The 26,725-nt window shown below is 47.2% G+C and overlaps 1 protein-coding gene across 3 annotated transcripts in view; it reads right to left on the reverse strand.

The window, feature by feature from the left end:
* Nucleotides 1–134: 134 nt before the first annotated feature.
* Nucleotides 135–26,725, reverse strand: part of CCND3 (cyclin D3) — a 79,413-nt gene continuing 52,822 nt past the window's right edge. Inside the window, exons 1-5 of one of the 3 annotated variants that reach the window (XM_045541923.1) lie at nucleotides 7,048–7,430; nucleotides 5,949–6,164; nucleotides 2,876–3,035; nucleotides 2,185–2,321; nucleotides 135–1,734 (exon numbers count right to left, since the gene is read on the reverse strand). In XM_045541923.1, coding sequence (XP_045397879.1) covers nucleotides 1,567–1,734; nucleotides 2,185–2,321; nucleotides 2,876–3,035; nucleotides 5,949–6,164; nucleotides 7,048–7,245 — 879 coding nt within the window. In that variant the 5' untranslated portion in view covers nucleotides 7,246–7,430 and the 3' untranslated portion in view covers nucleotides 135–1,566. Of the gene's footprint in view, nucleotides 1,735–2,184; nucleotides 2,322–2,875; nucleotides 3,036–5,948; nucleotides 6,165–7,047; nucleotides 7,431–26,725 lie in introns of those variants that run through there. The other 2 variants (XM_045541924.1, XM_045541925.1) reach the window with 2 other exon arrangements.

Consider the following 26,725-nt stretch of genomic DNA (forward strand, 5'->3'; position numbering starts at 1 on the left):
AGGACTACAAGAGAAAGCCCCTCCTCGAGGAAAGCAGAGATACAGGGGCCAAGAGAGGTCAGAGAATAAGGTTGGGCCCAGGGATGAGTAGATCCCAGGTCAGCTTCCATGTTTCCACAAGCAAACTTCATGTCTTCAAGATAAAAGGCTGTGTTTATTGTAATATTTATCTATTTCTTAATTATTTGACATGTAAAAACCAAGCTATCCTCTATTTCCTTTTTTAAAAAATGTGTCACTCATTAAGTTTTTGGGTGTTGTAGCTCAAGCCCCATTTTTCCCATGAGCCCTGTGGTTTTTGTTGTGCAATTTTGCATAGCATAGCGATTTTTAGGAATGTATAGGTCACATTATAAAGCAGAACTGACTATATTTGGGGCAGAGGCCGTATAGCCCACAAAGCCTAAATATCCAGCCCTTTACAGAAAAGGCTTGATCCCTGCTTTAGGCCATTGACTTCTACCTCCTTAGATGGTAGAGCTAGAAATAGGCTTTTACCCACACCACCATCCACTCCAAGAAGGCAAAGCCAGTTTTATTCCAGAATCTTTATTAAGGTAGCATGATGGTCCTGGGCCACCAGCCTAAACCTTGTGGCCTTAGGAAAGACCTGTGTCAATAGGGCTTGCCTCCTTCTCCAGACAGGGGCTTGGCCACCTCCAGGGCATCCCTGCTTCATCCTCCTCCCTGGAGGATGGGGCAGAGGGCCAAAGGGAGAGGAGGGCATGACCCCACTCCAGGCTGTAGCAGCTCCTGGGCCACAACGTTTCTTTAGCCAGTTGCAGAGGGGAGGGAAACAGCAACCACCAGGGTTACCACCACTTGTGGGACAGGCAGGCCCCACTGCACCCTCTTACAGTTGTACTGAAAGCAATTAATAAATTAAAACGACCTCTTCCTTCAGCACCAAACCCTTCAATCACACAGGAGAAGCAAAGCAGAAAGCAAAGCAAGGAGGAATTCCGTAGGTTTCTGCCCCTCTGGCCAAGACCTAGGCCCCTCCCTCTAGGAGCAGCTGTGAGCACGGATTAAACAGGGGCCTCCAAAAGTGTGCTGAGAGGAGCCATTTAGACGATTTCCCCTCACACATGTCTGTCAACAAGTCATGCCTGAAATTCCATCTTCAGGAGGACCCCAATCCAAATACAATAACCCTAGAAGGGGCAACACCTTTAGAAGGCACTGGGGCATTTTGGCAATTGAGAACATGAGAGCCCCCGGGGAGGGGGGGGGCCTCAAAAGGAATGCTGGTGCATGGATTTCACTTATTCCAATGTCATCTGACCAGCCTAGCCCCCCAACCCCAGTAAAGTCAGGGAAGGAGCTGAGCTGGTCAGATGCGGGGAGGAGGAGCTCAGCTAGCCACCCAAACAGAATCTTGGCTGGCCAGGCCCCTTAGTGCACACTGCAGGGATAGGTAGGACCTGACCCTCTTGGGTATTGTGAGGGGAGGAATAGGAGCCCCCTTAGGCTTCAGATGTGGCACGGTTTGTTCCTGGAGGCAGGGAGGGGGGTGGCGATGGCCCCTCCTCTGCTTAGTGGCCACTGGAGGGGGCCTCTCCAGGGCTACAGGTGGATGGCTGTGACATCTGTGGGAGTGCTGGTCTGGGTGGGCCCCTGGCTGCTGGAGCCCCGGGGGGCTTTAGGCGCTGGGCTGGAGCTGGTCTGGGCAGCTTCCCTGAGGCTCTCCCTGAGCGCGGCTTCAATCTGCTCCTGACAGGCCCGCAGGCAGTCCTGGGAACGGGAGGGAACAGTGAGGAGGGACCGCTCCCCGCAACAACATCTGGCAGCAGGTGTGGGAGAAGGACACCTCCCAGCACAGGGAAGTCTGGGGAGGTTAGGCCACAGCCCAGCCCCAGGAATCGGTCTTCAGTTCTCAGAAACTGGCAAGAGGATGTGGCAAGAGGGTGTGAGAGCAGCCCTGCATCTGACACCAAATCCCCCACCCCCTCTTCAGCACGCCACTTGGCAAGAAAAGGGCACCTAGGGCCAGCACCCTTCACGCTACCCAAGATACTTGCTCTTCTCCAGACCAAGGCAGGAGATAAAAAGCCACAGAAGCCCCAAGGCTGTGAAACCAGGAGAGGGGACCAGGTTGGGGTGGTTGCCTCCCCCTACTGGAGGCTTAGGGGACAGCGCTGCCTTATGAATGGAGAGGCTGCTGCCCCGCCGCCCAGCACTCACCACTTCAGTGCCTGTGATCCCTGCCAGCAGCTCCGTGAGCTCGTCCCCGGAGGTGGAGCAGGCACCCAGGCCTTGCACCGCAGCCCCAATGCTGCCTGTTGCAATCATGGACGGTGGGTACATGGCAAAGGTGTAATCTTGGAAAGGAGGAGAGGGAACCATGAGACAAGGAAACCCCAAGGATAACAGCCAGTGCGGAGTTCCTACTCCTCAGAAAGTGCCAGGTGGCATGAATGGAGCAGGGGGCATACTGGAAACCCCCAGCAGTGGGTGGGGTAGGATATCAGCAAGGGAGAAAGGAAAGAGCCACTTTCCTAGAGAGGATCAGGAAAAACAGCAAATTTCCTTAGGTCCAGGGTGCTTCTGGCCAGGGACCAGGGGATAGGTGAGACCCTCCCTAGTATGGAAACATGACTAGGGCCAAAAGGCCTGGGTTCTCCTCCCAACTTACTGTGAGACCTTGGGCAAGTCAACTCTCTACACCCTCACTGTCCTCCCGGCACACTGGGGTCTCTGAGATCCCATATTCCTCCAGTTATAATCTGCTTCTCTGTATTGAAACTGGGGGCAGAAGGGATATAATTTTCACAAATGAATTTAAGAGGAATATAAGGTGGAATCTCCTAGTTACCTCTCACCCTTAGTCTTTTGATTTTTCTCGGTTTGGCAAAAATGTGCGCAGGGCTCTTACCTGTAGCACAGAGGGCCAAAAAGGTCTGGGCGTGCTTTTTGACCAAGGCCTGTCGGTCACGGGGCAGAGAGAGTCGGTGCAGAATCAGGGCTAGGAAATCATGCGCAATCACGGCAGCCAGGTCCCACTTGAGCTTCCCAAGAACCAGCACCTCCCAGTCCTGGGGGATGGGGAAAAGGGTGGGGTCAGTGACTGGAGAAGGGAAGGGAGGAGTAAAGTAGAAATCTCACGGGGAAGGAAGCCCAGACTTTTGAAGCTCAAGACCCCAGTTCTGCTTCTGGTTTTAAGGACTGGCACCATGGAGTCCAAGGCAGAGAAGACCTGCAGGCATTTGCATCAAGGATTTATTGAACATTTACCAGGTGCCAGGACAACATGCTTTACATGGATTATCCCTTTTAAGCCTGTCTGATTATCTTTAAGGGGCCAATAATCCAGGCCTTCTCCTGACTTCATTCAAGGCTCTGGGCACTTCTCCAGCCAGGGTTGTAAGACTGAAGCAGCAGATATCACCAACACCACCATGAACCTGAGGATCCTCTGGGATGAAGCAGAAAGACTCAAAACCCCAAGGATTGTGAAAGGGGAGATCGCCACTAGCCTCCCCCGACAACTGCATCCCAGCCAAGTCCACACCTCTTGAATAAACAGGAGTGAGTATGAGGCCACTTCTATGACACGGCCACTGAGTCTCCTCTGAGGTTCCTCAAATGGGAGGTTGCCTAACCCAACCCACATCCCCTTAGTGGGACATCAGGGGTGGGTGCTGAGGTATGGCACCGTACCCTTCAGCTGGACTCCATGGTGCCCAATGCCACTTGACCCTCAGGAGGATAGGTGGAGGCCAAGCCTACATAGCAATGCTAGGTCTTGGAGGGAGGCTGAGAGCTCCACCCCAGTCCACTCATCTGGGGCTACCAGACCTGGCCCCATTTCCAAGTTACACACACGAGGATTTCTTCATTGTTTTATCTCAGGAAGGAACTTGTGGGTTTGACTCCTTATTGAGGCAGAAATGGCAACCCCACCCAGTCTCTTCCAGGCCCACAGCCACAGCTGTCTCTCTCCTAGCCCTAGCTTAGGTGTCAGCCTCTCCAATCAACCCCAAGCCTTTCACAGGGCCCCCAAGAAAATACCCTGGACTGGAAATAAGGCAGAGAACCTAGGATTCTACTTTCAGAACTTGTCCCAGTAGCCAAACTCCTAACTCAGGAGTAAACAGAAAGGACCTAGCCTCCAGGAAATTATCTACAAGACAACTGGGAGTGGGGCTCTCCCTATGGGGAGGCGGGGAGTCCTGCATGAGGAAGATGGCCACCCTCATATCTAGGCAACCCCTGAGAATCCCAGCCCTACTTGGCAGAGAACATACCCCTGGGAGTGATTAGCTTCAGTGGCTGGCAGCATTCGTCACATCCCTAACTTTTAAGTCAACCTGGTCTAGCTAGAAGACCCAGGTTCTACAGTATCTGCTCAGTGCAATGCTGAGGCAGGACCCTTTCCTCCTTCCCTGGGCCTCCACCTTCCTCTGCTGCACAAGGACTTGGGCTGACTGGAGTTCTCTGAGGTCTCTTCCAACTCTGACCTTCTAGGAAGTCTATTGGACGCTTCACCCCCAGCTCAGGCAGGAGTCAGGGATGAGTACTTTTTGTGTGTTCTGAAAAATCCCCCTCACACAAAGGCATATATATAGCCTCAATCTTCTCACAAAAAAAGAAGTTCCCTTCTACCTTGTAGCCCTAATCCCTCCAAAAACATCTTGCTCTCTGGCCCTGGAAACTACTTCCACCTTCAGACTTGCCAAAAACTACCAGATTCATCACAAAGAGCTGTGGAGTCTCCTGGATTCCCAACTCCGGCCTCTTACTCCCATCTCTGAGCTACTTGGCAGGAAGAGGAATCCTGTTCCTCGACTCACAGCAGTCCGGGGGCCCCAGTACCCTGGCGTCTCCACCAGCCAATCACAGCAGCCTGCTTGCTGCCCTCCTCCCTGGGAGATGGAGCCCAAAGAGTCCTCTCAGGGTCAGAAGAAGACTTTGCCGGCCACAGAGCAAGGTGGAGGAAGGTGCCAGCTCACCCACCCTCTCCCCTCGGCCCCCTAGGAGATGATCTGCATGCCTTAAATAACCTCTTCCAAATCCAAGCAGCTCCCCCACCTCCTTCCCAGGCTGCTTCTGAGGCAGGACAGAACCAGTGAGCGACTTTCCTGCCCTGCCTCAGAGGAAAAACCAGCCCAAGTTCCCAGCAAGAGGCCCTGGGAGCCACTTCCCAAACCACAGGAGTGACAGCAGCTCCCCACAGGGTTATGAAAGACCTTGGTCAGAGTCAGCAGGCCGGGGGAGGGGCACCATTATCACATCGGAAGCAGCTGCAGCTCAGCTCCCTGTCTGTCCCTCAGCTTGGGCCTTTGGCTAAGGGGAAAGGGAGAGATGTTTCCACCAGGCCCAAAGCAGCTGCTCCAGTTCCTCAGAGTAAGGCCAGGGAAGAGAGGATTAGGAAGAAGCTGTCTCTTCTGGGATATAAGGGGAAGGAAAGAAGGTGGGATGAAACAACTCAGCCCTTCCTTAAAGTAATCAGGGCCTGGCTTTAATCTGCTCTGCGAGGCTTTTCTATCAAAGTCCACACGGGGATAAAGACTGAACCAAGGCAGCCCCCCTCCCCCACATGAGGCACATTCCACTCCCCCACTCCAGTGGGGGTGTGCAGGCATGCCCTTCTGCTGCCAATAAATAACTCATGGTGGCTGTGTAAACCCAGAGGCAAAGTACTAGTGAGCCAGACATGCAGTTTGACTTGTTGCTATCTGGGGGAAAGACCAGGAAGGAGTGGCATCCCCTGGAGGTCAGGAGGAGGGGGTTTAGTTCATGCCTGCAGCCCAAGCCCGGTGAGGGCTACCTTAACCAGCACACCACACTGCCCTCTCTTCCCCCAACCCAGTTCCCTTCTAAAAATGCTTCAGGGGGCTTGCCTTGCTCCCTCTCCAGGGGGCAGAAAGCCTCTGAAGTCTTAGCTTTCCCTTTCCTGGGAAGTGGGGAAACAGTATGTGTTGGGGTGGGGGGAATTACACACGCACCCGCAACTGGCGGGGAGAGACAGCATGGTCGGTGTAGATGCACAGTTTTTCGATGGTCAGGGGCGTGGTTTCCCGCAGCTTGGAGGCCAGCAGCATGCAGACCGCACCCAAGAGCTGCAACTGCGCCTTTCGGGTGGGGACGCAGGACAGGTAGCGATCCAAGTAGTTCATGGCCAGGGGGAAGACTTCCTCCTCACAGCGCTGCTCCTCACACACCTGGGAGAGGGCGCACAGTCACCGCTGGGGCAGGAGCATGGGAAACACAGCAGCATTAAGGGGGAGAGGGGCGCTGAAGGGAGGTGGAATACGGAGCGAAAAACGGGAGAGGGTAAGCTACTTACAGTGACAAGGACCAATAACTAAGGAGGATGCGCCCTTCGCAATGCGACGCCCCCCACTTCCTCTGCGTTGCCGCCGCCCCTCTCCCCTTGCGTGGGGTGGGGGGTGGTAAAGCAGAGGCGCCCCTCCTTATGAAGGATTCCAAACAGAGACTCCCCTCCCCCACAGCGAGGGGAAGTGGCACGGAAGGGTCACCCACGGTAGCGGGAGGACTGGGACATTACCCCGCATTACCCTCGCCACTGCACACACCCGAGGGGAAGGGAGGAGACTCCAGCAGCTGCCTCCCGCACTTTTCATTTCCCTGTCGGCCGGAACAGGGCGCGCGCCACCCCCACCGCCTTCCCCGCCAGAACCCCGCGACAGACACAGGAACCGGCTCTGGGGCGGGGGCGGCCGGGCCCAGGGTTTTCCAAGCGCGCTCTCCTGAGAACACTGAGAGGGGGAGGGAAGCAGGAGACGCCGAGAGAAGCCGAAGAGGAGAGGGTGTCCCTTGTGCCGCTTTCCTGGCCCGAAGAGAGACTTAGGGTGCCAATTGACTGGCAGTCACAGTCAGAAGAAGCCGATTAAGGCTGGGGAAGGGAAAGGGACGCCACAGAGGCAGCGGGCGAGGGTGCCCCAGGGAAAGGCCAGGCCCCGGGAGTCTGGGCCACAGGAGCATCTCGCAGATTGTTGCTGGGACCAGGATGTCCCGACAGGGCGGCCCCAGTATGTTCAAGGCCAGAGGTGGTGGGAGAGGGGGGACCCGTCCGGGCGGTACCTCCAGCATCCAGTATGCCAGCATCTTCCGCATGTGCGGCTTGATCTCCCTCTGCACGCACTGGAAGTAGGAGGCGCGGGGCACGTAGCGCTCCTCCAGGCGGAGCAAGCTCTGCAGGACACGTTGGTCCCCTAGCAGCCGCGGGTCCGGCCCGGCCCGGGGCGCGTGCCGGGTGCCCTCGCAACACAGCAACTCCATACTCGGGCGGCGCGCGGGCAGGACGGGAATGCGGGCTCGCGAGTCAGAGCGCGGGCGGCGGGTCGCAGAGCGCGGGGCGCGGGTCTGGCGCTGGCACTGCGCGGCGGAGCCCCAGCCCGCCCGCTGCCCGCGCGCGCGCCGCTTCCCTGACAGGCGCCCCGCCCCTCGCGACGATGTAGCAACCGTGGAATGCTCGGACGTCGCAACGTTCCGAGGGGCGGGGCTGCCGGCGCCCAGACGGAAAGGGCTGGCGGGCCGCTCGCCCCTCCCTCCCCGCCGCCCATTGGCCCGCCAGGCGCGAGCCGGCCGGCTTCCGGGCACCCGGGGCCCTCCCGACCGCCGGGTGGGGAGAGCTTTCTGGGTGTCTTCCCCACCAACGGGCCCGCCCATTTTTCTTCTCTGACTTTGCTCACCCAGGAAAGAACTTTTCTCCAAAGGTCATTTATTCATTCGTTAAACCCCACTTCACCGGCCGCTTGCTGTAAGGAACGTGGTAAATGGCTACTTCTCAGGGAATGCTGTTCCCAAGTACTTAATATACAACACTATTAAACCTTCATGAAAACTCGGAAACGGAGGCACAGTAACTGTAACCATCACACGGAGTAGGCCCATGAAAGAGCTAAGGTTGGGAAGCTGGCCCTTTGCTCCAGATTCTGTGCTCCATACCACTGTATTAATGCTTAAACTGTGATTCCCCCACACAGGTCCGCATCCCCTGGGAGCTGGTAAGAAATGCAGACTCTCAGGCCCACCCCTGACCTGCTGAGTCAGAATCTGCATTTTAACTAGATTCCAGTGCGCTTTAAAGTACGAAAAGCCATGGTCTAAATCAGCGTGTTCCAGAAATGCAACAGGAAGGAAAGGCCATGGATTCAAGGCCTCGGCTTGTTATTAAGTTGGTTGTGTGGTGTTGGACAAGCCTTTAAAGTCGGCCTCCATTTCTGTTTGTGGAGACTGTGGGTGGAGAAACTGGACTCTCTGAAGGAGTTTCTTGCTCAGACTTCAACCTTCCAAACTTTGGGTTACTTTGTACGTGGGCCGGAAGCTGGATTCCACGTGACCAGCCGACAGACGGCAGACCTCCATTAATGCTCTAAATGGGATGAGGCCTTGAGGATCCCTGCCTCTCCTGGAGTCCTCCTGACTTGGGAGACACTAACGAAGTGTTACCTTCCTTACTCACTAAGGAAATAACTAGAGAAATGATACTATATAGAATATGCAAATTCTATGCTATTTTCTCAATTAACTGTTCTTTCTTACACAATAAATTTTATTGTAGTTTTCATATCATGAAAATATTTTTTTTGCATTGTAGAAAACTTGGAAAATACAGACAAGCCACACAAAAAGGAAAATAATAATCACTTGCAATTTCAGCATTGATAGATAACTCTTTAAAATGTCAATGTTAGCCAGGCATGGTAGCTCAGGCCTGTAATCCTAGGACTCTGGGAGGCAGAGTTGAGAGGATCCCTTGAGCTCAGGAGTTCAAGACCAGCCTGAGCAACAGTGAGACCCAGTCTCTGCTTAAAATAGTAAAAATCAGCTGGGTGTGGTGGTGCACGCCTGTAGGCCTAGCTACTGGAGAGGCAGAGGCAAGAGGATCACTTGAGCCCAGGATTTAGAGGTTGCTCTGGGCTAGGCTGATGCCACGGCACTCTAACCCGTGCAACAGAGTGAGACCCTGTCTCAAAAAAATAAATAAACAAAGTAAAATGTCAGTGTTTATTTTTCTAATCTTTGTTCTATCAATAAACACACCCATTTTTAAATGAGATCAACACAAACCGTTCTGTAACCTTTTTTCACTAAAAAAAAAAGCACTGTTAACATTTTTCCATATCATTAAATATTCTACAACATCATTTTTAATGGCTACATAGTAAACCATTGGGTGAATGTATCATAATTTATTTTTCCAAACCTGTACTGTTAAAATTTAAATTGTTGGGGGGAGGAGGGGGTGGGTACATTCACACCTAATGGGTGCAGTGCACACAGTCTGGGGGATGGACACACTTGAACCTCTGACTCAGGTGAGGCAAAGGCAATATATGTAACCTAAACATTTGTGCCCCCCTGTAATATGCTGAAATCAAAAAAATTAAATAAATTTAAAAAAAGAAATTTAAATTGTTGCTATTTCTTCCTATTAAAAACAATACTGCAAAACTTTTTTGTGGTATTATCTTTGTGCATACTCATGATTATTTCTAGAACTGAATTAATTTCTAGAAGTGGAATTTCTCAACCTAAAGTTATGAAACATTCTAAGGCTTTTGATACAGTTCTTATTGCCAAATTTCCCTGCTGAAAGGCTGACCCAATCTACTCCACCAATATTAGATATCTATTTTTTAAAACAACTATGCCAACTGGAAAGATGAAAAATAGTTTCTTAGTAATAATCTATTTTGGCATATTATTAGACATTTACATTTCTTATTTAAATTACCTATTCATGTCCTTTACTCAGTCCTTTATAGGGATGTTTGTTTTCTTATTGATTATAAGTGCTTATTACACTTTAAGGATATTAACCCTTTTTAGTATTTTTTTTCTTTGTCATATATTTTATGAAAACAAAGTTTTAGTTCATTATTTAACTATTTTTGGTTCATGGTGGATTTCTCTTTTTTTTTTTTAACAAATAGAAGGTGTTTTTAAAATAAATCTTTTTAGGCCGGGCACGGTGGCTCACGCCTGTAATCCTAGCACTCTGGGAGGCCGAGGCGGGCGGATCGTTGGAGCTCAGGAGTTCGACACCAGCCTGAGCAAGAGCGAGACCCCGTCTCTACTAAAAATAGAAAGAAATTATATGGACAGCTAAAAATATATATAGAAAAAATTAGCCGGGCATGGTGGCGCCTGCCTGTAGTCCCAGCTACTCGGGAGGCTGAGGCAGAAGGATCACTTGAGCCCAGGAGTTTGAGGTTGCTGTGAGCTAGGCTGACGCCACGGCACTCACTCTAGCCCGGGCAACAGAGTGAGACTCTGTCTCAAAAAATAAATAAATAAAATAAAAATAAAAATAAATAAAAATAAAATAAATCTTTTTAAATAGAAAATTTATTTTTAGGTAGCCTGATTTACCAACATTTTCTTTAATGATTTTTACCTTTGAATCATTCCTTCCCCACCCTGAAATTATATAAATACTAGAAGAAAATATAGGAAATATTTATATGTGATTCTTATCACCCTGGAGCTTGTTGAAAATGCAGATTACTTTTTTTTTAAATTTTTTTTCATTTCAGCATATTACCAGGGTACAAATGCTTAGGTTACCTATGTTCCCTTTGGCCCACCCAAGTCAGGGCTTCAAGCGTGTCCATCCCCCAGATGGTGTGCACCACACCCATTAGGTATGTGTATACCCATCCCCTCCTCTCCCCTCCCATCTGCCTGACACCTGATGAATGTTATTACTATATGTGCACTTTAGTGTTGATCAGTTAATACCAGTTTGATGGTGAGTACATGTGGTGCTTGTTTTTCCATTCTTGGGATACTTCACTTAGTAGAATGCGCTCCAGCTCTACCCAGGATAATACAAGAGGTGCTATATCACCATTGTTTTTTGTGGCTGAGTAGAACTCCACGGTATACATATACCACATTTTATTAATCCACAAATGTATTGATGGGCACTTGGGTTGTTTCCACATCTTTGCAACTGGGAATTGTGCTACTATATACATTCTAGCGCAGATGTCTTTTTTATAGAATGTCATTTGTTTTTTTGGGTAGATGCCCAGTAATGGGATTGCTGGATCAAATGGTAATTCTACTTCTATCTCTTTGAGGTATCTCCATATTGCTTTCCACAGCAGATGTACTAGTTTACAGTCCCAGAAAATGCAGATGCTTAGGTCCTGCCTCAGAACTTCTCATTCTCCAAGTGTGTGATGAATCCCCAAAATCTGCATGTTAAGGGTACCTACAATAAAGGCATATTTTAAAAAGTGTAAATCTTTACCTATATTTATTCAGTATATCATGTTGTGGAGGGGAGTGTCTAGCTTTATTTTACCAAATGATTGGCCAGTGTGTCCCACAGCACTGACTTAACAATCTGTTCTTTATTGCATCACTTCCCTGCTATAAGCATCCCTGGGCTTGGTTCTTGCATTTTTATTTATTTATTTATGAGACAGATTCTTGCTCTGTCACCTGGGCCATAGTGCAGTGGCATCAGCCTAGCTCACAGCAACCTGGGCTCAAGCAATCCTCCTGCCTCAGCCTCCCAAGTTGCTGGGACTACAGGTGCACACCATCATGCCCAGCTAATTTTTTCTATTTTTAGTAGAGATGGGGGGGTCTCACTCTTGCTCAGGCTGGTCTCGAACTCCCAAGCTCAAGTGATCCTCCCACCTTGGCCTCCCAGAGTGCTGGGATTACAGACATCAGCCACCGCACCTGGCCTGGTTCTTGCATTTTAGATAATGCCTTATTTTGGTCATTCATAGCCAAATACTTTCACTGGGAACTGCCCTTCAGAATTCCTGCCACTTTCATGTAAGAAATCTCATCTGGTCTTTACCCCAATATCACGCATAAAGATCCCTAAGGAAGACACCAAAAGCTTATTCAGTTTGAAATAACTACTGCCCTCTACTTCTAGAGAGAGCGACAGCAAGAGGCATGTAAATTAGATAGCAAGGAAAACTCCAACTAGAAAATGATGTGGGAAAGGGAAGAGGAGCACAATCGCCTTCTCTGCAGACTTCTAAAAGCGGAGCAGGTCCTCTCCTTGCCCTCCCCATCTCCTCAATGCCCCCACACCATGCCTGGTCACCCCACCTCCTCCACCTCAAGTGTCCTCTCCTCTCAGTTTATTTATTCGTCCTTCCAGGCCCATCTCAGGTCTGTCCTCCTTCAGGAAGCCTCCCTGGAACAGTTGAGCTCCAGGAACTAAACCTCGGGCCCCCAAACTCCTGCAGATCCCACAGCACATGGCCTACATTTGGCTATCTAGTTCTGGACCTGTTCTCTACCCCAGCCAGGGTGTAAGCTCCTGGAAGGGGGAAGACAATTCACCTGGATTGAGATCCAACGAAGTGCTTGGCAGTGGGCAAAGTGTTTACAATCCACCATCTTGCCCTCTAAGAATTGTTTTCAGAGGGGAATTCTGAGGTATGTTGGGATTAAATAACACACTGAAGGTCTACTTGGCTCCCCCAAACTGTACCCTTATTAATGCTGTACTACCTCTCCTTACAGACAGGGACTGTGTCCTATAAGCCTGTGTCTCCTCTGCAGGGCCTAGCACCTTGTGGCCACTAGCAATAGTAACAACCCTTTGTGTAGTGCTTACTATGTTCTAGGCACTGCCCATACTTGATATGTAGTAAATTATTTCATCTCCACATCAACCTTATGAGAAGTATATTGTTATTTTCCCTTATTTTACAGAAAAGGGAACCAATACTCAGAGGGCTAAGTAACCAGCCCAAGGTCACACAGCCGGTAAGTGGTGGATGCAGGATTCAACCCAGGCAGTCTGGCTGCAGAGTCCATGCTCTTAACCACTTCATCCTGCTGCCCCTCGTGCTGTCCCAAGAGTACATATTGTTTTTGGTTGCTGATTTATTAATTGAGGTAAGGACACATGGAGACTGTCCAGTCCTGGAAGCTGAGGTGTGAACCTGCAGCCTAGGGAAGGGAGACCCTGGGGAGCAGAGCTTTACGAGAGACTCTTCTGCTTTGCCCCTGCCTGGGACATCTATAACCAGAGCCAGGTCACCCTGGTCCTCCAGGACCAAGAACTGGCCACTGAGGAGGCAGGTGAGCTGGACACAGGGCAGGTGCAAAGGAGTTGGTGGGCAATTGGATGATCTGCCTGGGAACTTCACCAGTCACCTCCACCTCAAAGGAATAGGGGCTCCCCTGTTTTGTTCCTATAAGGAAAAGTAAAGACAAAGCAATGACCACAATCAATAGGGCGAGGACTTTCTGCCCAGGTGCATTCAATTAGAAAAAGGCACTCAATAAAATGGCAAACTGGAAGAGAGGTGAGATGGAATGTCACAGCCCAATGAGAAGCCCCAAGGAGGAAGGATACAATGCTTTCTTCCTCCTCCCACTCCTCATCCTCTTCTTCATTAAAGTGTCTCCATCTGAGAACAGAGAGGGTGAACAAGGTGATGAGTGTGGCCCGTCACCCAGCAGCCGACTTTCTACAGCTCAGTTACCTTCAGACCCATTGAGATGACAGGTAGAGCTAAGCCAGCCATGGGGTTGGGGGCAGGGGTGCTAAACAGAGAGGTGACAAGGCTCTGGAGTCAAACTGCTTTCAGTTCAAGACCTGGCTCCGCGCCTTATGACTGCAGGAATTACTGGAAGTTCTCTGCCTGTTTCCTCTTTTGTCCAATGGGGATAATAATAGCCCTCACCCTACAGAGATATTCTGAAGACTAAACAGGCGGAAAACATCTCGCCTGTGCCTGGCACAAAGCGAGTATTCAAAGATGGTATTTTCTGTAATTATTAATACTATTATTACTCCCTCTCTCAAGGAGTAGCCTTTCTGCTGTGGACAGGCAACCATAACCCCTCTGAGAAAAGTAAAAGTTTGAGTAGCAAAAGCCCTACTCCTAGCAAACTTAGATGACCTGGCTGCTAAATGCAGCTACACCCTCTGCCACTACACCCTCGCTGACTGTGCGACTTTGGTTAAGTTATACCACTTCTCTGTGCCTCAATTTCCTTTTTGAAAATGGCAATAATAGAGGTACCTCCCCTCTAGGGTGGCTGTGAGAATGAAATGGGTTAATTTGTATAAAATACATAGAACAGTGCCTGACACATCATGAGCACTTTTTTAAAAGTTAGTTGTGACTGTGGGACTTAAAAGCATAAACTTCTTCATGTATATGACTATTCACGATAATAAACATAATACAACAGATGTGAAGGCACCTGGAATATGAAAATGCCAGTGATTACTACTGTGGTGGAGAATACTTGGCAAATCTGCTTCAGAAAGGGCGAAGAAGACAACATCCCAGTCAATGAAACAACCTAGTATACTGAGAGTCGTGTGATAGACCATTATTGGACTTCCTCGTTTTCTGAGAATTGGAAAAAACCTATATAACATTTTCCCCTAACTTTTTATTTTGAAATATTTCAAACCTACAGGAAAGCTACAAGAATAGTAAACACTACCATATCCCTTGCCTAAATTCATGTGTCTGTTGAACCATTTGAGACTGACTTACAGAGACCATGACTCTTCATCCCTATTTCAGCCTATATCTCCTAAAAATGGAACAGTCTCCCACATGACCAAAAAAAATTATCACAATTAAAAAATTAACACTAATACAATACCATAAGCAATCTAAATGCAAAGTCTCCCAATTTCCAATAATATCCAATAATTATAGGTTTTTTCCTTTGCAACCCAAGACCCAATCAAGGATCACGTTTGCATTTAGTTACCCTAACTCTTTAATCTCCTTTAATCTATTAATAGAACAATTTCTGAGCCTTTAAAAAAAGTCTCTGATAACATGGATATTTTTGTATCTTATGCAATGTTCTATAATTTGGATTTGTCTATTGTTTTCTCCTGATTAGATGCAGATTGAACATTTTTGGTAGAGATATCGCACAGGTGATGTTCTGTCTTATTTTGTTGTGAAAAAAAATCAAGCATTAAACCAAACTGAATATAATTTAGTTTTTGCTTTGAGAATTCAAGAGATACTTTAGTGCTTATAGTATTCCAGGTCACTATTTTGAGCATCTGTTATATTTGTACAATGCTTCATATCAGTAATCTTCAAAACTTTGTGCCTGTCCATTCCTATCAGTAAAAACTTAGCACTCGTCCAATATACACAGAATATTTAATTTATAAACTATGTCCATACTTGCTACTTTAATATATTATATACATTATAGAATATACTAAGAAATGTCAAAAGGATAAGACAAAAATACATACGAATACAATTTTTCACATTTTCTTTTCTCTCTCCAATGGACTATTATACCCAGAGTTCACCATTTCTTACCTACCCAAGACAGGCTTCAGTATTGATCAAGACACTGAACCCGGATGAACCTTTAAAATCTCAACACAGCACCTCAGGCAGTGCTACCAAATCAGAGCTGGCATGTGAATTGGCCTGTTTTCTATTTCTGTTTTACATAGGAGGCTGCCTCTTTGGCATTCCACATGGGTGTCCAATAGGCATATTATTAATAAACTCAACTCCAAAACTAAGATCCTAATCTTTCCCCAACAAACCTGCTCTTCCTGTGGACTCTTCATCTCAGAAAACCGCAACACCATTCTTCCAGTTGCTCAGACCAAACTCAGTGTCATTCTTCATTCCTCTCTCTCAAATCCCACATCCCTCCATCAGCAGATCACAGAGGACCTACTTTCAAAATACCTCCAGAATCCATTCTCTTTCTTTCTCCTCCTCTGCTACCTCTCCAGTTCAAACTCAATTCTTCCTTGACCTTACTGATCCCTGATATGTAACCTAGTACCCATTTCTGGCTGATTCTCTGTCCAAAATACCTCTGCAGTCCTTTTCTTTTCTCTATTTCCACTGCTACCACCTGGTCCAAGTTGTGTCACCTGTTACCTGGATGACGGTGGTAGCCTCCTGCCAGTCTCCCTGATCCATCTTTGCCCCCTCCACTCTAGTCGCAACAAAGCAGCCCTCTAGTGGCTCCCCATTTCACTTGGAGTCATTGCCAAAGGCCCTACATGACCTGCACCCCCACCTCATTTCCCACTACTCTCTCACTATGCTCTGGCTACACGGCTCGTGGAACATGCCAGGCATACATGTTCTCTTTGCACTTGCTAGTCTGTCTGCCTGGAATGTTCTGCCTCCGGATATCCACCTGGCCCCACTCCTTCACTTCCTCAGGTCATTCAAGAGTTGCATTCCTCTTACAGCCTTTCCTGGCTACCCTACCTACTTTTTTTTTTTTTTTTTTCAGGCAGAGTCTTTCTCTTGTTGCCTAGGCTACAGTACCATGGCGTTAGCCTAGCTCACAGCAACCTCAAACTCCTGGGCTCAAGGGATCCTCCTGCCTCAGCCTCCTGAGTAGCAGGGACTACAGGCACACACCACGATGCCCGGCTAATTTTTTGTTTCTATTTTTAGTTGCTGGGCTAATTTTTTCTATTTTTAGTAGAGATGGAGGTGGGGGGGGGGGTGTCTCACTCTTGCTCAGGCTGGTCTCGAACTCCTGACCTCAAGTGATCCTCCCGCCTTGGCCTCCCAGAGTGCTAGGATTACAGGCTTGAGCCCCCGCGCCTGGCCCATCCTACCTAAATTTTTAATGCCAGCTCCCCAGCCCTGACACTTCCTATGCCCTTTCACTGCTTTATTTTTCTGCTTGCCACTGCTCACTAACATAGTATATACGACACATTCTGTTACAGTTTGCTCCTCCACCACTCCATCCAAACAAAATGGTGCCTGGCTCATGGCAGATGTTCAATAAATCTTTCTTGAATGAATAAAACAAACTGGATGTAAGAAAAACACTAGCGCAAGCCACATGATAAATCGCAGTTTGCGCATGGCAAGGGAGGGGCAGGGGGTGCTGGGGCTGGACGCTGTGAACAAGCAGCACGTGTCCCATCCAAAGCCCAGGAGGTGCCACTTGGCTCTAGACTTTGGCTACACCATGGTAACTAGTGTTGCCATATATTCCCTGTTTCCCAAAGGAAATATTTCTTCAAATACAAAATCTCTATTGCTTCAGTTGAAAAACAACGACAACAAAACAACAAGGCAAGCCACACATGATGGTCTCTAGGCTGGATCTGAGGGACAACGAGCAGTTTGCAATTCTAGCTCATAAGCTGTTTATGAAAACAAACCTCAGGTACTGGCCTGAGCATGTCAAGTCTCTCCTCATAAAATAAGAATACAACCTATATATTTACACTTTTGCTTTTTCTCCTTCTTTCTGGCTATCTGGATTCTGAATAGATGAGGCTTTCCTGTTCTATCATTCTGCATGAGATTCCTGTTCCACCGGTAAGGGTGAGGGAAGCATCTGGGCCTCAGGTGTGGAGGGGTAACCTGCTATAGCAAAACACCTGGCAAAGAGCTCTGTCTTCTGGCTCTCAGCTGGGAAGCATTTCTCACTGTAGGTCTGAGATAGCGCTGGCATTGATTTACCATAGTCATTAGGTAAGGGAACTCTGGATTTAGCTTGGTCCCTAGCTCTGCTATTTGCCAGCTGCATAACTTTTCTGTCCCAGCCTTCTCATTTGCAAACTGGGGATGGTAGTAACACCTATGTCATAGGGTGAGTGCAAGGATTAATATGGGGAAAGCCCCCACAATGATGCCAGGCTTATAGTAAGTGGTCAATAAAGATAGCTGTGATCATTAACAATCAAGGGCCTTATCAAGCACCTTCCATGCCTCAGTCAGCCTTTTGCTTTTGGATGCCCTAGGACATGCTGGAGGTGGGTCAGAGAAGCCTCCCTTTTAAGAGCTTCCGGTCTAACATGGATGACTATGATGATCCTACATAGTGGAGGAATCCTAAGATGTCATCAAGGTAAGACTTTTAACCAGGCATTTGTGCAACACTCACCAGAGGTAGGCAGGGTGGTTTGTGTGTGATGGGAAGGGTGGGCTAACTGGGTAGGACTGGTGGGGGTTGGTGGCCCTGGTCATCTGAATTCCATGAGACAGCATGGTGGAAGAGATGCGATTGCAGGAGCTCAGAGAGTAAGTGGGAGTAAGAAGGGACAGGCAGGAAGGGGCACCCAGGGAAAGTCTGGGGGGTGAGTTGGAGTGGTGTGTCCCAATGTGACACAATACCCCTGGTAGCACACCAGAGCATTTTAGGTAGTAATGATAATAGATTCCACTCCTTACGTGCTTTCTCTTAGCCAGAGCTTTACCACCACATTTGTGCTATGAGGTGCAGGTGCTATCATTCCTCTTACATTACAGAGAGGAAAAAGGCACAATGAGGTTAGGCAACTCCCAGTGCCAGCCATACAGCTAGCAGGTGGCTGTCTTAGTTTGGGCTCCCCAGAAGCAGACCCTGGGACCAGTATTCAAGTGCAATCATTTGCCTGAGAGGTGATTCCAGGAAGCACCCTGAGGGGAGTGGAGGAGTGGGCAGGAAGGGCTGGCAGGCAGTGAAGAGTGCGTTACTGAGTCAATTACCACTGTGGGCAAATGGAGCTCAATCCTGCCTGGAACAGCTGCTGGGAGAGGGCCGCTGGGGATGGAAGGGGGAGGTGGAATTGACTCCCCAACACTTGCAGCTTCTGAGTGGGCGGCACAATGTACTCTGATAGTCAGAACAAGCTGTCACACAAAGTGACAGTGCTGGCACTGGGAAGTAAGGCTGGTGCACTCTGGAAGTGCCATGGACATCTGGGTGGAAACCTGCCACATGTGCTACACTGGCAGAGCTGCGATTCTGGCCCAGGCAGTCAGATGCCAGAGCCCACGTTCCAAGCCTGATTAAATATTTTGTGCTTGTTTTAAAGTAATGTGTGTGTGTATCAGACATGAAACCTGAGACTTTATTAAGTTTCCTTTTAATCTAATGAAAAACTATTATTTTTAAAATATTAAGTAGACACAGCAGAAGGGGCACAAGGAAGTGGCAGTTGTGAAGGTGGCATGTAAATGACAGACAATTGGGAATTAAAGGAAGAGAAATAAAAGCACAGAACTTTGAGTCTGAAGACTTCAACTTGAGCCCCAGGACCTGGCTCCGTCCCAACCACATATGTGTGTGTACACACACACTCACGTATACATACATATGTACATATACACGCAACTAGGCAAGGGCCTCGACTGTGGTAGCACAGGCTGTAAAGGGGATGACAAGAGTACTTAAAGGGTGGTTCTAGGACCAGATGAGATAATGCATGAGTCAAAAAGTGCTAAGTAACTATGGCATGGTAGGCAAATGGTAGGTAAGGGATAATTATTTGAGTGCCCAAGGAATCCCACGGGGAACCATTAGGAATGGGGACTCCTATTCTGCCCCACCTATGTGACCCAACAGACCCCTATCATCACCATTCCAGCATCTTCTTGCAAACAAAATCCAGATTTTGTTGAGCTATCAAGTGGTCTTGTGTTTCAGGGGAGATCAGGCACCTCTTGGTCTCAGAGGTGAATCCAAGTTACTCCAAACTAAATTATGATGATTCCACAACTGGTTTAGGAATGGACACTTGCTGTAATTCTAGACAGTAAGGTGTGAAGGTAAGCTGGCTAAGGGACTTCTATCAAAGGGGCACAGGAGGAGAACAGTTTCCTGCCCTGTGTGAGAATGGAGTTAGATAAGCTAATATTAATATTTACTGGTTTGGTCCAAGTGCGGTGGTGTTTACAACTAATTGATCACAACCAGTTACAAATTCCTTTGTTCCTTCTCCACTCCCACTGCTTCACTTGACTAGCCTTAAAAAAATAATAATTTACTGAATGCTTCCTACATGACGGGAACTAGTCTAAGAGTTAAAGAAAAAAGCTTTTTCATTTAATCCACATAATATCAAACTTCTGAGATAAAGTACTATTATCCCATTTTACAGACAGTTTAAGCAATTTACTCAATTGTCCTAATAGCTATGGGTTTTGCTTGTAGAATCAACACTCTTAACCACTATGCAGTGATGTCTGGAGCAGCTGCAGCCATCTTGCAATAATAAAGAACTGACACCTGAGAATGACCACAATGAATTTCCCTCCCTAATGACGTTGTTGAGCTGCTGAATTAACCAATCCTGGACCACCTACCTCTGAACTTTTTGTGATGTATGAAATAATATTTTCCTATTGTTTAAGCTATTCTCACTCTTCGAGTTTCTTTCTCTGCTATCACTGACATGATGGGTCGACTGTCAATAGCAGATGGGCAAAGAGTTCTACCAAACATTCAAGAAAGAAGTAATTTCAATCTTACACTAACTCTTTCAGGGAATATAGAAAGAGGGTTAGCTTCAACTCTATTTATTTATTTTGAGACAGGGTCTTGCTATATTGCCCAGGCTGGTCTCAAACTCATGAACGCCAGCAATCCTGCCTCAGCCTCCTGAGTAGCAGGAACTATAGGCATGTGCCACCACACCTAGCTTTTTCAACTCATTTTTAATGTAACGTTGATTCCAAAATCCAGCAAGAACAGTATGTGGAAAAAAAATTATACTTTTGAACACAGATGCAAAATCCTAAGCAAAATATTAGCAAACTGATTCTAGCAATATGTAAAAAGGGTAATATATTATGATTAAGTTGACTTTCCTCCAAAGTGCATAGTTTATTATTTTGAAAAAATCAGTGTATCAGCTGGGGTGTGGTGGTACACACCTGTAGTCTCAGCTACTTGGGAGGCTAAAGCAGGAGGATTGCTTGAGCCCAGGAGATTGAGGCTATAGTGAGCTACAATTGCACCACTGCACACCAGCCTGGGTGACAGTGAGACCTTGTCTCTAAAAGAAAATAAAAGATAAAAATTAAAAAATTAGAAAAAAATCAATATAATTGATCACACTGACATTAAAGGGAGATCACATGATCATATCAGCAGGTGCCAAAAAAGCATTTGATAAAAGTCAACATTCATTTATAATACGAAGAAACTCTTGGCAAAGAGTTTAGATGAGAACTTCCTTAGTCTTATATGGGGCATGTACTAAAACCCCACAGCAAACATCTGACTTAGTGGTGATACATCAAAAGTAAACCAGGCAAAGTGCCAAGCAAATGTGCCAGTCCAGCAGGCAGAACTTCTAGGGCCTTAGCAGAGGCTGTGAAAAACCAAGAGGTGCTGGTTCCTTCTCCATTGCCAACCTAGCCAGTATCTTCCTGGGACCAGCAAGGTCTATTCTGTGTTCTAAAGGTAGGCCATCATTTCCGTACCCCTCTCTCAACTTACACATTTTTATAAACAGCACCATCTTTCTTCAGAGTCCTCAGATTTTAAACCCTGCTGCCATCTTGGCTTTCTTCTTTTCTTTGATTTCCTGACCTGATCAGTTACCTGGCACAACAAAACCACTCCCTGAAACTCCATTAGGCCCTACTCTTCCTATTCCTCCAGGAGACTTTTAGTAAATTTCTCAAAATTTGTCACCAAAGTAAACCCTTTACGGCAGAGAAGAGGGAATGCATCTCTCTGAGGAATATTATAGCATAATCTACAATTGCCTTTTGCAAAACTGAAATGTATTTGAAGTTTAAATATTCTCCCTTAGAAATTTATATACATCTTGGATTCTGGCCCATAAGATAACCCTAGTTGTCATAATATAAAAATAATGGTTTAAATTACGGATGGTTAAGAAAAGCAACCTCTGCGGAAGCCAAGTATTAATATATCATACAACTGGCAGAATCAGTTTGGCTGGGGGTTTTCAAACCCTCCTTTGAAAGGCTGGGCCTATGTTATTATTGCAAAAGCCTCCAAGAGAGCCTCCTCTTGGCGCTGCTTCCAGATAGATCCAGATCAATGGCCCAAGGCCATCAGATTAATCTCTCACAGACACTCCTTTCATCTCCAGTCCAAGGACCTGCTTATCTGGGTAAATTTAAAAGTCAACCAGCCTGGCTTTCAAAGCCACCCTTTCCAATTTTATCTCGGCCCCAGCACTCCAGCCCACCAACCCACCTCAGGGCCTTATCACCCACCACTGGCATCCTGCTCCCTTTGCCAAATCCAGCCTCTTCCCTCAAGGCCTAGCTCCTGCCCTACCTCTCCCATGAAGCTCCCAGGGTGGCACAATTGAAAGATGATGGAAATTGAGAGCACACAGCCAGTTAATGGTTGTTCTCAACTATTTTCATTGTTTCCTGTGAATAAATCCTGTTTTCTCCCCAAAGATTGGAAACTCCTGGGGGTAGGTGCTACATTGTTTTAGTTCTGAATTGGTTTAACCTGCTGGAAGAAGTGCTCTATATAAAGATGTACACTTTGGTTCCTGCCTCCCTGCACAGGCAATTCCCAGTTGGATGGTCTTTCCTCCACCTGTTGTGGGCCATTATCGCTTGCAAATCCAGTTTAAGATTCCTCTAATTGTAGGTTATTTACCTTTTCACTTTTAGATTGTCATTAGTGTTACAGCACAGAGCAAAATACATATGTGTGTGTGTTTTCTATAAATGTGTGTGTGTATATACACACACACACACACACACACCTATACATACATACATTTTTAGAAAAGATCAATTCCTTCTCCAAACTCACAAAGCTGTGCCAGGTAACTCATTCTATTTTTTTACATTCTGTCTAGGAGAGTTTGTATCATTCATTCTCCCATTCATTCACTTATTCCACAGACCTTATTGAGACCCTATCAAACCCAAGATACTCCTGGGGCCATGAACAATACAAAGACAAACAAAACAGTTCTTTTCTCTAAAGAGAATACAATCTCCCGGGGGAATTAAGATGTGCTTTGCTTTTCTTCTTAATAATTTACCTTTGCCTGTATCTTTAATTGACTCAAGTATGTCGGTTTTGGGGCTTTGACTCATCACATGGCCGGAAAGTTCCCTGGAATCAGGAATTGAATCTTTTAGTTTTTAGTAGGTATCTAAGTAGAGTGAGAATATGTTCCAGTCAGTACTGGCTGTACTGGCATAATTACTAATGGTGCACCCCTTTACTCTCAGAAGGGTCCCAGTTTGAAAACAAGTGTTGGTGATGCTGTGGAGAAACTGGAACCCTCATACACTGCTGGTGATAATGTAAAATGGTACAGCTATGTCAGAAAATAATCTGGCAATTCCTCAAAATGTTCAACATAGAGTTACCATCTAACCTAGCAATTCTACTTCTAGTATATACCAAGAAAAATTAAACTTTACATTCACACAGAAACTTTTACACAAATGTCAGAGAGCATTATTCATAATAGCCAAAAATGGAAACAACCCAAACATTTATCAACATATGAAAAATGAACATAATATGGTATATGCATACAATGGAATATCATTCGGCCACAAAGAGAAATGCAGTATTGATACATGCTACAACATGTATGAACCCTGCAATCATTATGGTAAATGAAAGAGGCCAGACACAAAAGTCTACCTATCAGTATGATTCCATTTATCTGAGATGTTCAGAATAGGCCAATCTACAGAGACAGAAAGTAAATTAGTGGTTGCCCAGGGCTGGGGTGGTAGTGGTAATTGGGAATGACTGCTAATGGGTACTGAGATTCTTTTGGGGAGATAACAGGATTCTAAAATTAGACTATGGTGATAATTGGGTAACTGTAAATATACTAAAAACTCTATTCCTTCAGCCTCAGTTTTCACATTTTTCCAGCTCTAACCTCCAACCCAAACTCCCAGCCTATGTCCCCACCTGGGTGTCACACCGATGCCTTGAACTCAAGATGCTCAAAGCCTGTCCCTCCTCTTTTGTATTGTGTGTCAGTTAACAGTGATCCGCTGAGTAACCCAAGATGAAAACGCTGACATTCTTTCTCAGCTTCTCCTGCTTCCACAGTTTCCACACCAACCTGTAAGCAGGTCCTGTCACCAGCTCTTCCACAATGTCCCTGGAACCTGGTCCTTCCACTCGATGCTCAGGCACTCCCATCTGACACTTGGACCATTGCAGTAGATTCTCCACCTCCATTCACCTTCTTTAACCTGTGCTCCCCACGACTGCCCAAACAGTCTTTCAAAAGCTTCAGGAATGCATATGTGCTTCATTACTGCTGTTGCTGCTGCTTTTTTTTTTTTTTTTTAATTTTTTTAGAGCCAGGGTCTTGCTCTGTTGCCTGGCTAAAACACACTGGTATGATCACAGCTAACTGTAACCTCGAACTCCTGGCCTCAAGCAGTCATCCTGCCTCAGCCTCCCAAAGCTCTGGGGTTACAAGCATGAGCCACCACACTCAGCCTTCACTGCTTCTTAAAACCCTCACATCTACAGAACAAAATCCAAACTGTTTATCTGAAATGATCAGTTTCTTTTTTTTTTTTTTTTTTTGAGGCAGAGTCTCACTCTGTTGCCCAGGCTAGAGTGCTGTGGTATCAGCCTCGCTCACAGCAACCTCAAACTCCTGGGCTCAAGCGATCCTCCTGCCTCAGCCTCCTGAGTAGCTGCACCATAGGCCCGTGCCACCACGCCCAGCTATTTTTTTCTATTTTTAGTAGAGATGGGGTCTCGCTCTTGCTCAGGCTGGTCTCGAAATCCTGAGCTCAAGTGATCCTCCCAACTCGGTGTCCCTGAGTGCTAGGATTACAAGCGTGAGCCACCACACCCAGCCCCATTTATCTGAAATGAACATGCAAAGTTGGCCACTAAACAATTTTCAAAAAGGCTGCTATGATCTGACCCTAAATTCTCCCTCCAGCCTTATCTCCACTCCCTCAACACACAGGCACCTACACTCCAGGTCTACTGAATGGTCCAGCATTGATGCTTTTGCTCAGCTCACACACTTGTCTCTGCCTAAAACCCTGCCCCCATCCCTACCTCTTATTAGGTAGAGATGCTCCATGTCTTTCAAGGCCAGTTCCAATACCACGTCCGTAGACAGCCTCAATTCCTCCTGCTGCAGTCTGAAGAAGGGGAGAGGTGAGATACACTAGTTGCCCCCAGAGGCTGCTCTGATTACTGACCAATGAGAGAGAATTTGCCCTCTTGGCCAAGTCACCATATTTCAGGGTCTAGTTCTCAGCCTTGCAGAAGAAAAAGCATGCTCTATTGAGGCTGCCTGGAGAGTAGACACACTCTAATTGTCTCTGACAATGCCACAGAAACATATACAGAAAAACAACCACTAAGTGAACCTGAATACCAAGCCGGACGATCAGCCCATGTTCTTGACACAAAAAGCCAAATTCCAATCTGAGGGAGGGGTGGTGCGCGTGGAGCCAGTCTGTCCCTCGCTAAGGCAGCCACTGTGTCCCATGAAACACAGTAAAGATCTATGGTTAACAGTGTGAGTTAAGAGTTACAGAACACGGGCGGGTGACTTACCTAGACTCTTGGTTTCCTCATCCATGAAGTGGGGCTAATGATCCCCTTTGAACTGGCTCCTCCCTCTGCCTGGACCACTCTTCCCTGCATATCCACGTGGCTCCCTTCCCCACCTCCCTCCCGTCTCTGCTCAGTCTTCACCTTTCAGAGCTGCTTTTCCTGACCTTCTAAGACAAAATAGGAACTCCTCCTCCCACTCCAGCACACCCCATCGCCCTTGCCCTGCCATAATTCCAGTGCCTGGACCAGCACCTGGCCAGAGGGAAGTGTTCAATAAATATTAGCATTAATAGAATGGATAAATGATGTGTGCCTACGCTATAGAGTTGTGAGGAGGTTTAGGACTATGCTTGGCCCAAGTAAATGTTGAAGCTCATTAGTGTAACAGAGTAAATGGGCTGAAAAAGGGTAAAAATGTTTTCTTTCTCTTCAAAACTCCTTACCCTTTTTGAGAACTAAAGCCTTCATCTCTGCCTCAGGCCAGTGGCTGGGAGGGGCAGGGGAGCGTTCTTTGTTCTTTGTGCCACAGGAGATGGCTTAAGGGAATTGTCTGGGTAGAGGTCACGAGATTGTCTTGGCTGAAGATGGGATGAATCAGAACCTTTAAAAGCTCTGTACTTCTGCTCAGAAGCAGGACGTTGGTACTTTGAGACAGGAGTCTGCCAACCTCCTCATTTGGTTGCGAGCTTCCTACTGAGGACATCCCTCATACCAGGCACCCCAAAGCTGGGGGCTCAGGGGCTCACAGTCTGGTTGAGAAGACAGACAGAGCGGGAAGGCACTTGCACCAGCCTGAGTGTGTGTGCAGTCTTCTCCCAGGGAAGACTTTGTGATGCTGATTGCTGCATCTGGAGTGGGAACTAGCCAGGTGAGGAGGGGATGCAGCAGTCCAGGCTGACTCTAGGGTTTCTGGCTCTGCCAGTTTCATAGAAGGTGTTTCTTTTTTCTCTGACAGGAATCCAAGTGGGAGAGTAGATTTGGGGAAAAGGTTCTCTGTTTCACATGTTGCTTTTAAAGTGCCCGCAGACATTCAGAGAAGTCCCAGGCCAGTTGATCACAATATATAGGTACCATTTATAGAGTCCTTACTGCAAGTTTAGAATACCTATTATCTATTTCTTTCTCACAATAATCATTTGAGGTAGGCATTACTATTCCATTTCACAGGTACAGAAACTGAGACTGAAAAATAATGACAAGTAACTGCTAAGGTCCACAGCCAACAAGGGGCCTGGCTGGGACGTGAACTCCAGTCATGTCCAACAACATTGTTCTCTCACCTTTTGGCACTGATACCTTGAGTTTGGACCTCGGGAGTGCACACCTCTGGAAGTCCTTGGCACAGTGGAATGCAGAAAACACTCACATTTAAGGAGTGGATGGAAAAAAGGGGGCCACGGAAGGAAACAGAACAGCTGGAGAGGTCAGGAGAGACCAGAAGCCAAGGGAAAGAGTTAATGCCAGATCACAAAGCTGCCAGGGGTCTGCTGGG

Source organism: Lemur catta, chromosome 2 (assembly GCF_020740605.2).
Source record: "Lemur catta isolate mLemCat1 chromosome 2, mLemCat1.pri, whole genome shotgun sequence".
Classification (NCBI taxonomy): domain Eukaryota; kingdom Metazoa; phylum Chordata; class Mammalia; order Primates; family Lemuridae; genus Lemur; species Lemur catta.